The 9,604-nt window shown below is 45.6% G+C and overlaps 1 protein-coding gene and 1 long non-coding RNA gene across 5 annotated transcripts in view; one reads left to right on the top strand and one right to left on the bottom strand.

The window, feature by feature from the left end:
• Positions 1-1,772: 1,772 nt before the first annotated feature.
• Positions 1,773-9,604, bottom strand: part of LOC147190807 (catenin beta-1-like) — an 8,034-nt gene continuing 202 nt past the window's right edge. Inside the window, exons 1-17 of one of the 4 annotated variants that reach the window (XM_086136987.1) lie at positions 9,544-9,562; positions 8,650-8,699; positions 7,208-7,417; positions 6,868-7,118; positions 6,555-6,793; positions 5,866-6,067; positions 5,584-5,728; positions 5,319-5,422; positions 5,064-5,198; positions 4,737-4,940; positions 4,462-4,620; positions 3,945-4,064; positions 3,691-3,841; positions 3,483-3,604; positions 3,271-3,331; positions 2,818-3,013; positions 1,773-2,693 (exon numbers count right to left, since the gene is read on the bottom strand). In XM_086136987.1, the coding sequence (XP_085993113.1) occupies positions 2,823-3,013; positions 3,271-3,331; positions 3,483-3,604; positions 3,691-3,841; positions 3,945-4,064; positions 4,462-4,620; positions 4,737-4,940; positions 5,064-5,198; positions 5,319-5,422; positions 5,584-5,728; positions 5,866-6,067; positions 6,555-6,793; positions 6,868-7,118; positions 7,208-7,417; positions 8,650-8,662 (2,307 nt within the window). In that variant the 5' untranslated portion in view covers positions 8,663-8,699; positions 9,544-9,562 and the 3' untranslated portion in view covers positions 1,773-2,693; positions 2,818-2,822. Of the gene's footprint in view, positions 2,694-2,817; positions 3,014-3,270; positions 3,332-3,482; positions 3,605-3,690; positions 3,842-3,944; positions 4,065-4,461; positions 4,621-4,736; positions 4,941-5,063; positions 5,199-5,318; positions 5,423-5,583; positions 5,729-5,865; positions 6,068-6,554; positions 6,794-6,867; positions 7,119-7,207; positions 7,418-8,649; positions 8,700-8,843; positions 8,866-9,273; positions 9,475-9,543; positions 9,563-9,604 lie in introns of those variants that run through there. The other 3 variants (XM_086136986.1, XM_086136985.1, XM_086136984.1) reach the window with 3 other exon arrangements.
• The window catches only part of LOC147190806 (uncharacterized), a 1,497-nt gene continuing 1,008 nt past the window's right edge, over positions 9,116-9,604 (top strand). Inside the window, exon 1 of the long non-coding RNA XR_015103763.1 lies at positions 9,116-9,208. This is a non-coding gene — a long non-coding RNA (uncharacterized LOC147190806). The remainder of the gene's footprint in view (positions 9,209-9,604) is intronic.

Genomic DNA, 9,604 nt, shown 5'->3' with positions numbered 1-9,604 from the left:
TTGTAAAACTCTTGTCTCATGAGTGTATTATACTGCTCCTGGTGGCCATGTCACACACACCAAAAGGAGGTGAAATGAATTAGTTCCCTTCGTTTTGTTTGTACTATCTATATGTCTTGTTGTTTTTTTTTATAAACATTTTTTTGTGGGCGGGGCAGTGCTGGAATACATTGTCATTTCCTTTGCGTTTTCGTGGCATCTTGGTGCCGAGTTACTATGGTGAAGTAAGTTGTGGAGGGTTTTCTTTTTTTTTTTTAGACCAAATGAGTGTTTTGCTTTCATCTTGTCGCTACCTACAGACAGTGACATTTTGGAGGTGTGGGGGTCAATTGTATTTTCAGGAATCTGAGCCAATTTACGTTCAAGTATTGTGAAAATGTTTTTTAATAGCTGTAAAAAAGTGAAGTCAAATTGTTGTTTTCATACTGATTTTACGCCTAAATGAAAACGACAAAACCGTTTAGCAAGAAATAGGAAGTAGACACACTTTATTGGCTTCAGTAGGCCACAAAAATTCACGTGGTGGGCTGTAACTGTGCCCTATATAAATGTACTTGAGCCCTGTGAGCCCTCTCTGCTAAGCGCTCATGGAATCACTGACCTTTGGAGCAGAGATCCAAAACACCAGTGGCGAAATCTCCAAGCAGTTAAAGACATGGAGTCTTTATTCATAAAGATGAAAAGAAAGTGGCCATTGTGGTGCCAGAAGGCATTGTTTCATTCAAGGGAGGAAGCATGGAGATGGTGACATCAGTTACCGGGCATCATTGCCATGCTGTCATCTGTACAAGCTCTACAGGCTGGATGGGTTCAGAAGAGGTCATCCTGAGATGGATGAGCGCAATGCAGAGAGGCTTGGGCATGACTCGCAAACATGGCTGTTGTAATGGCGTGATTGGCATCATGCCATCATAGAAGTACAGAGTCGAGCGAAATCGTTCCAATGCAAATCCAACTCGCGATACCAAGCTTGCATGAGCACCGAAGGCGTTGCAGTCAAAGGAGCAAAACTTGAGGCATGAATTTTAGTAGTGTTGTGAAGTGCAGGTTTGCAACCTGCTCACCAGGGGGCAGCACACCGGGACCAAGTAGACTTCAAACCATTAAGGCGACAACCTAATTTTCCTCATTGTCAAATATTTTTATTTTTCATGAATCCTCTGCCTAAAATCAGAGCACTAGAACATATACCGTTATGTAACAGTAAACCACTATTTAAAAGGTGCCTCTTGAGCCATTCGGTCTCCAAATAGTGTGTGCATCAAGATGTTAAATATATGAATAATTCCATTGGAGGAACCCCCCCCCCCCCCCGCAATGCTCCCATGCAGTGATAGGCAAATAAAAAAGATCTAGTACAATTATTTTTTTTCCAATTGCCTACATAATTTTAAAAAATGTCCTATTAGTGAGGATAAGGACTTCATAAATTGAATGAATAAACAGCTGCACGTTTACATTTTACAAGATATACATTCATTTTATTATTCCGGTCTCGGACCATTTTAGATGTTTGGAATTTGACAGCCACTTACCCCCACCTACTGACTGAATGAGAAACATCCCAGAGCCTTTAACATATTGGTGTATTGCACTATTAAAGTGCAGTGTGTGTGTATAGTACATCTAAATTATCTGCCTCTCTTCCTCCAGACCATTTAAAAATGGCGCAGTTGCAGTTGGTAACAATACTGTCCAGTTTTACAAAGCTCAAACTCACAAGTATCGGTAGCCTACTTCAAATAAGGATGAAAGAAAGGACGGACACTAAATGAAATAAAATGACTTTATTGTTCAGCTGTGTCACAACCTCGTCTCCAAAAGAAACACAGCAGGACTCTTAACTGGTTTGTCAACCTGGCTACCTTTTGATAGCGCCAACCGCTTTTTCCAAGTCACACCCAATGATAGCATACAAAATAGTAACCTACCAGTGAATGTATATAAAACACTTTTCTCTAGATTTATCCCCAACAAATCTCGCTATTTGACCCACGTTTCACCTCTTTTGAACATGTGACACTGACAGTTTATGCTTACAGAAGCATTTATTAAGAATGTATCATCCTCCATTTCATTTAAAAAAAAAAAAAACCTACACAATGTTACATTTTAAGTCTGAGTACAACTGATTATTAGTGTTCTACACATTCGGCCATAACCCCCCCCCCCCCCCCAAAAGTATAATATCACTATAACTTAACACTACATGTAATATACGTCTGTTAAAAAAAAAAAGTGATTAGCACTGAAGAGAAAATTAAGATGGCTAGTGTGAAGGCAAGCTGGGTCAGTACCATGACAGAGAATGAGTAATACAAAAAAAAGAAATAAAAAAATAGAATACAAAAAGTAGAACTGAAAAAGGATAATACAGGCAAGCCTAAAACATGTGTTACCAACTTTAAGATTCAACTCATGTGCACTCAACCGAACAGGTAACCTGTGCCGAGACCTCCATCTTGTGATGTCACATTCCTCCTAGATACTTTAAAGCCCCCCCCCCCCACCCCAGTTTTCAACTTGCTTAAAACATTCCCATGGCAGCCATCATCTTTGTTTTCTGGTGTCAGGCACTTTCCACTAAACCTTGTTCCTTCCAATACCTTCACAACTTTACACAGCCATTCAAAACGCTGCTTCGGACAAGACAGGTTACGGCCAATGACAATGCAGGCTCTACTGGAACACAACTGAAAAAAGAAAAAAAAAGCATAGAACAATGTTTCAATTAGTTAGCCACTTAAAATAGATTTTTATGCTAGATTTGGCTTTAAACAGGACGGTTATGCGTTGGGTGAAAGAAATTGCTCTCACCAATCCTACAGGTCAGTGTCAAACCAGGCCAGCTGGTTGCTGTCCATCAGGTCCTGGCTGTGACCGAGGTCTGGTAGGGGATCGGTGTGGTGGCCCAGGTCGGGCAGAGCGTCTGCGTGGTAGTCCGCCCCCTCCATCATGGGGTCCAGCAGGGTGTCTTGACCGTAGCCTGCAGGGTATGTCCGGTATGCGCCGTCTGCAAAAAGAGAGACGGGAGGAAAAAAAAAAGGGGGGGGGGGGTGTTAGGATTGTCTGTTGAATGTGTAAATAGTTTCATTTCTAGTCTGGAAATACAATGCATTACGGAACGTTTATGGTTTTATCAAGTCTGTTTTCTGTAAATGTGGTTCCCCCCCACCCAACTTCACTTGAGTAGTGTCATATCTGAAGCTCTCTCGTAACTAATATTTTGACTCGCACCAAAATACAAAAGTACTGTGAAAGAGTGCTCACCGTCCTGCCTGTAAGCCAGAGGATCTCCTTGTGCCCCCATATCCAATCCAAGATCTCCAGTCTGGGGGGAAGAAAAAATGACCATGAATGAACCAGCATACTTGAGTCATACTTCGCTTCAACAACTGTGCATTAAAACAATAATTGCCCTTGCTGGGAGTCAATATTTATATGACCACAACACGACCAATCTGAACAGCTGTTGTTAGCACCTCATTCCAGGCCAGGGGCTCAGTTCTGAACAAAGAGCTGGTCAGCTCCACCGAGAGACGTTTCTTGTAGTCTTGGGGCTTGTCTTCGGACATGCGGAATAGTACAGCTGCTGCGTAGGTGGCTACAGGGGAGAAGGATGATGAGGCGTTAAGTGGCAGTTGGACCCACAAGAAGGTCGTTCGTCGCCACGGGAGCAAATCCACTGACCGACGCCTTCGTTGCGAGAGTGCAGCAGCTCCGTGAGCGGCGCGGTGGCTCCCTCGGCTTCGATGGCCTCCGCGGCCTCCTTGTCCTGAGCCAGCTCGCACAGCACGCCGGCAGCCACGCGCTGGATGTTCTCCACTGGAGAATACAGCAACTGGACAGGTGCACAACAGAGTCGCCGCTAGTTCGTGCGCAACCCATTCCAACTGGCTATTCCGATGCAAAGTACTTTTGCTGTTTTCAGATTTTGAATTTACCTGGACAAAGAGCGGAATGGTGTTGAGTCCTCTGATGACAATTCTGTTGTGGACATCTCGTGCCAGGATGTGCAGCGCTCCTGTGCAGCCTTCCACTATTTCTTCCATTCGCACACCTTCCTGTATGAGGGCGAAATTCTTAGCAAACCATGGAAAGAGTCTGAACACGTGTGGATACGGGCTGGGCGATTAATCCATTTTTAAATGGTCAGAAAATGTTTAATTCTTTTTGTTGCAATCCTTTTTTTGTCACACTTGAATTGTTCAAACCCCAGTCCGTGCTGATGTGCACAGCTAGTTTGCACAAGCAGTGAGCGTTCCCAATTGAGTAAGTGGGTTGCTTTATTTAGCTACATTTCCAATTAATTTATGATGTATTCTTCACTGTAAAAACATGAGCATGCAATACAGTATACAATCATGATCTGTCATTTGCTTTTTGTATCAGCATTTTAAGGTTATATTGCCCAGCCCAAGCAAGTACTAAATAATTGTTTCAGTGGGCTTGGTTCCACACCACAAACTGCTGCTGGGTCCCTCCCATACTGGTGCGCCTCTGTGTGTCCTGGTGAGCTCTGACAAGTAACTGGACCAGACGCGGAATGGCTCCCTGCTCTCGAAGAGCGCTGTGGTTGGCCGGGCAAAGGGCCAGGTTGCGGATCAAACCGACTGTTGCCTGGTTTGAGAAGGGGGAGGAGAAGAAGAGAGAGGAAAAAAAAAATCAACACTTTAATTGGAATTAAAACTGGGGGAGAACTTGAAAGCCAGCTGTGGAGTCAAAAGGTAGAAGACCTTGATGAGTGGCCAGTGAGACGGGGGGTGCAGTAGTTTGACAACCACAGGTAGGCCGTAATGAAGGCGCACGGCATTCTGTGCCATCTCCGCATCCTGGTGTCGGGAGGTGAGGTGGCGCAGGGCGCAGACAGCTGGCTCTGTGATGTCCTCTCTGTCTCCCGCCCTGAGTACTGTCCTCACAAGGGCCTCAATACCTCCCACCTGATACGGGTCAAAATTTGGTAGCATAGATCATAGGACACTTTGCGAATGTAAAATATGGAATTAGTCTCAAAAGTTGGGAAACACTGTTTATAAGTTGGGGGGGGGGGGGGTGAATTGTACCTGGCAAACCATGAGTTTGTTACTGTAGTTGTTGCAGGTCAAGTTGGAGAGGATGCCAGCAGCGCATGTCACGATGTTGATGTCATCACTTCCCAGCAGCTGGACCAGCGTCCCCAGCAGACCCTCCATTCCCTCCTACAAGAGGTTGAGTCACATTTTGTCATTCGCGTTACTCATTTGCTATTGCCCATCATGGAGGCATGAAGGAAAAAAAACAAAAACAAACAGTCTTTTGGAAGACGAAGTGTATTGTACCTGCTTTGTGGCAGCATCTGAAAGGTTCCTTAGAGTCCAGAGGCAGTTCTGAACCAAACGTTGGCTGGGGTCAGTCAGATGGAGTCCCAAGGCCTGCATGCCTCCTACACACAGAAAATCAAATCAATCATCACACATTCATTATACCGTTTATGCTATAACAACAAACCAGACAAGCCAGAACTAGAAAAGCTGATAAAACCGGATGACATTTGCCTCTGTATTTGAATCCTTCTGCATTTTTCTACCCCTGAGACGAACTTACCGGCTTCGACTATTGCAGGTTTGTTGCTGGAACAAACGGAGAGGACCTTGAGCACTCGGCTTGTGGTCCACAACAGTTTCTCATAAGTGAAGGTCCTCATGATGTTGACCAGGGCTTGGGGACCACCACTGGCCAGAATAATCAACTACAAAGACAAATGTACATGGAAGTACTACTTTTGCAACTTGTCAAAACTTGAAAGTACTTTGCGAATGATACTAAGTCAGCATTTATACACACACCAAACTAATCAATACGGATTATAAAAAATATTGTATTGACCTTGCTTTCCTGGTTGCCATAAGCAAGTATCTGCAGGCAATCCGTCGTGATGGCGAGGAACTTGACGTTGGTGTTGGACAACAGAGCCACCATCTTTTGTAGTCCTCCGGCCAGGCGGACGGCCATCTTGGCTCCTTCCTGGTGCAACAGGAGGTTGTGGAGCGTGGTGATGGCGTAGAACAACACACTGTCCACCGGTGAGCTAAAACACGATTCAAGCCATTACAAATACTGCACACAAGACTCGTCTGTCCAATTCTAGACAAATGATCAGTGTCGTGACAATGTGCATTGAACTAGGAGGAATTTTACCGGCCAACTGTTGAATTATGTGATATTTAAATGAAAGGCTCAGATACAGAGCCTGTATTGAAGTTCAGCTCCGGGGCACCCAGCACCCAGCAGATATGTGCTCCACACACTCACTGAACGCCCTCTGCTAAGCTGCTACCTTCTAACTGCATTTCCTTTTAGATGAGTAGTGCCCCGTTTTGAGCATATACGACCAATTAACTGTAGCAGAGGGTCCTACCTCTTAAGAAAAGGACAAATGATTGCTCTTATGAAATACACACATGGTGGTGTGGATTATAATTGTTTGTCTGTACCATGAAGCCCTTTTTTTTATCCTCAGGAAAGAAGTTCCTGGTGCAAAACGCATCTGTGTCACACCACCGTTTGTTACCGACCCCAGCATCTTGACCAGGGCAGGGATCCCTCCAGACTTGAAGATGGCAAGGAGCCCCTCGCGGTGGTGGGAAAGGTTGTGCAAGGTCCCGGCAGAGCAGCGAGCAGTTTCCACATCGCCGGTATTCTGCATTGCTCGAACAACCGCTGAAACCATCTGCGGTGAGCGCATCAGCGCATGGCGAGAGGCCTCCTTCTTTGACAACTGATGTACCATTACAGCCGCCTTGTTCACCACAACCTGGAAGAAAAGCAACGGTAAGTGATACGGACGGGTTCTTGTCGTTGCTGCATAGCTAAATCGCCTCTACTTACTTGGTCCTCATCATTCAGCAGCTTGGTAAGCTCGGGGATGGCCCGAGTGGCCAGCTCCGCATCATCTTGGTAGTTGATGAGGTTGACCACGGCATGCTTCAGCATCTGAGAGGGCTCGGCCAGGCGCTGCACTGCAGTGGGATGAGTGGCATCAAGCTGTGTCGGCGGAATCTGGATGCCTTCCTCCAAGGTTTCAGGGAACATGGCCGCACGCACCCGCTGGGCACGGGTCATGGCGTAGCCTTCAATGTCTACGGTAAGGAGAAAAAAACAACATGACAACAAAGTTAATGGCGGCTACCAACTGGGATGACGTTAAATGTTGCGTGGTCATAGGTACCTGTAGTCTCAGGAGTGAAGGGCTGGTTGAACTCCCAGTCGTACAAAGTCGGATCATCGTCCTCGACGTCAGGGTTTCCTTTGCCACTCAAAGACGGTGCTGTGGTGGTGACTCCAGACTGGATGCCTGAGTCCAGGTAAGACTGCTGCTGCCACTGGCTCACTGCAGCCTTACTGTCTCCCATCGCCATGTCCAACTCCATCAAATCAGCTAAAGAGGGGAAAATGTTTGCTGTCATCATCAGCAACTTGCAAAATGAAGCTCGACAGTTCTTCTTTCTCATCACTGGTATTAAACAGGGAGTCGAAAAAAACGAGTAAAATACAAAACTTTTAGACTACCTCTTGAAGGAACTTTATAATGGAGTCAAAGCACTATCAAAAGCCACGAATCAGATTTTACTAGGATAATTATTGACACCGTTCAAACTGTTGCGCTTGTCTGCATGTTTCCTAAAAAGGGGACATTTATTTATTTTGCACTTTCTGAAAAGGAAAAGATCGTCTACCCGAGGAAGCGTCACTTCGCGAGAGGAGTCAAGTGACGCATTCAAGTGCGCTCAGTTTGTTCGAGACCCGAAATTCGGTCGTCATCCGAGGCATAAAAAACTCTGAATTTTTGGTCGAAAACAGAGGTTTTACTGTACCTGCATTTTTCTTCCCGACTGTACCAACTTTAGAGTACATACCGAACCATGACTTCTAACCTATGTTACACCCTAAGCGATAATACATTTTTGTGGTTTCCCCGAGGTCCCCTGAGGTTACGGTTGTAACCAAGATCTTTCACATAATGAAAACAAGTTTGACATCTTTAATCACGCTCAACAGTGCACCCAATATCCTCGCAGATACGGCCAACATTTCGGTGTGCGCTCCAACACTGTCGGTCTGTCAGACTGCGCGCACAAGGCGGAAGGTCGTCTGTGGCACGCGACATGTCAACTCATTCCTGTAGAAATATGAATATCCAAGTCTGCCACCTGAAAAATCTGGGAGAGTAAGAAAGTATTTGCACTATGTTGCCTCCCACCATTGATGACAAGAAAAGCTTTAAAATTGTGAGTGCCTCAATGAATAGGCAAAAGTGAGGGACGCACAAATCCTGTTCGGCTGTCCTCTTATTTATTTTATTTGATCCTGCCAGTTAACATATTTATACAATCTCAAACATTAAAACATGCAAGTCTAAATTGAGTCAGACCTCTACACTGAAACTAAATGTAAAATGCCTTGTTTACAGGTTACATTGAAGTCAATTGTGTGGCAAGACATTTAGTTGGATGTCAAACTGTCAGCAATGACGAGTTGTTCCGCCAGTAGTCTTATATTTAAGTGAATTTTTTTTCATGTTCAAGAAAAGTGGGTGTTTGTTATCAGCAAGTAAATAGGGTGGCATAGGTTCACCCCCAAAAAGCAGAAGGACTGTTTTTCAAAACTTACACTGGGTAGCCATTGTTCTCGCCTGCCCTCGGCCTGCACAGCAGTTAGGTCTGTGAAAAAAAAAAAGAAAAGAAAAAAGACCAGTCAGACGGAGGAAATAAAAAACAACATTCCTTAAACACGGTGTCCTACTCGGTTACAGGCGATGGCGGCGTTTCTCGGTTGGAAAGCCACTGCCCTTTGCACCAATTTACCTGGGCCAGGTTTCCCTCACTTCAAACGTCTGTTTTGCTCGCGAAAGTAGCTGAGGGGGGGGGGGGGGGGGGATGCCGAGTCTCCACCCCCGGCCGAGCAAGAAAACCGGTGGGTATTTCCAGGCCTGAACTAGCGCAATTCACCATTGAGTGGCAAAGTACTTCAAAGGCATATTTCTCCCCCTCCCCCGTACCACGGCCAAGTTCCGATCTCGCAGCCTGCCTGGGTTTCCGATGAGAAACTACCCTCCTCCGCCCCGCTTTTTGCTTCCATGACTCCTCCTCTCGTGGTGGGGGTCAACTCCACACATAACAGGCTACCGAAACAAAACCCAACAACGAAGTTCGCCACCGGGCGTCTAAACGTGCGAACATTTTTGAATTGCCATTAATGGCGTTACGGTAATCCTCGTTAGCCCCCACTGCTTACCTCGAATGTGCTAACTGCTAATAGGATCACTAGCAAACGTAAACAAACACAACTGGAAACGTCCGTGTCAAATATCAGAAGCGATCGCTTGTTTCAAAACTAATCGGGGGTGTCCCTACTGTAACCCGAGTCTACTATTCCATTCGTGATTCTCAAAAAGGGGTTGTTGCCAGTTTTCGTAGCTTAGCTAGCCTGGACGTCTGAAATATAGATCCGGGCGCCACCATACTAAACCTGCCGTGCTGCCAGCCAAAAATCAGAAAACCTCACCGGAGCCCCCTCCCTCGCCAAAGATGATTTTCTCCCAGAAACGGCAAAGTGACACGGTGTA

Source organism: Hippocampus guttulatus, chromosome 18, assembly GCF_054856545.1.
Source record: "Hippocampus guttulatus isolate MCC_2025c chromosome 18, RoL_Hgut_1.0, whole genome shotgun sequence".
NCBI classification, from domain to species: domain Eukaryota; kingdom Metazoa; phylum Chordata; class Actinopteri; order Syngnathiformes; family Syngnathidae; genus Hippocampus; species Hippocampus guttulatus.
Note: the sequence above shows the minus strand (reverse complement) of the source record. Positions and strands in the feature narration are given on the sequence as shown.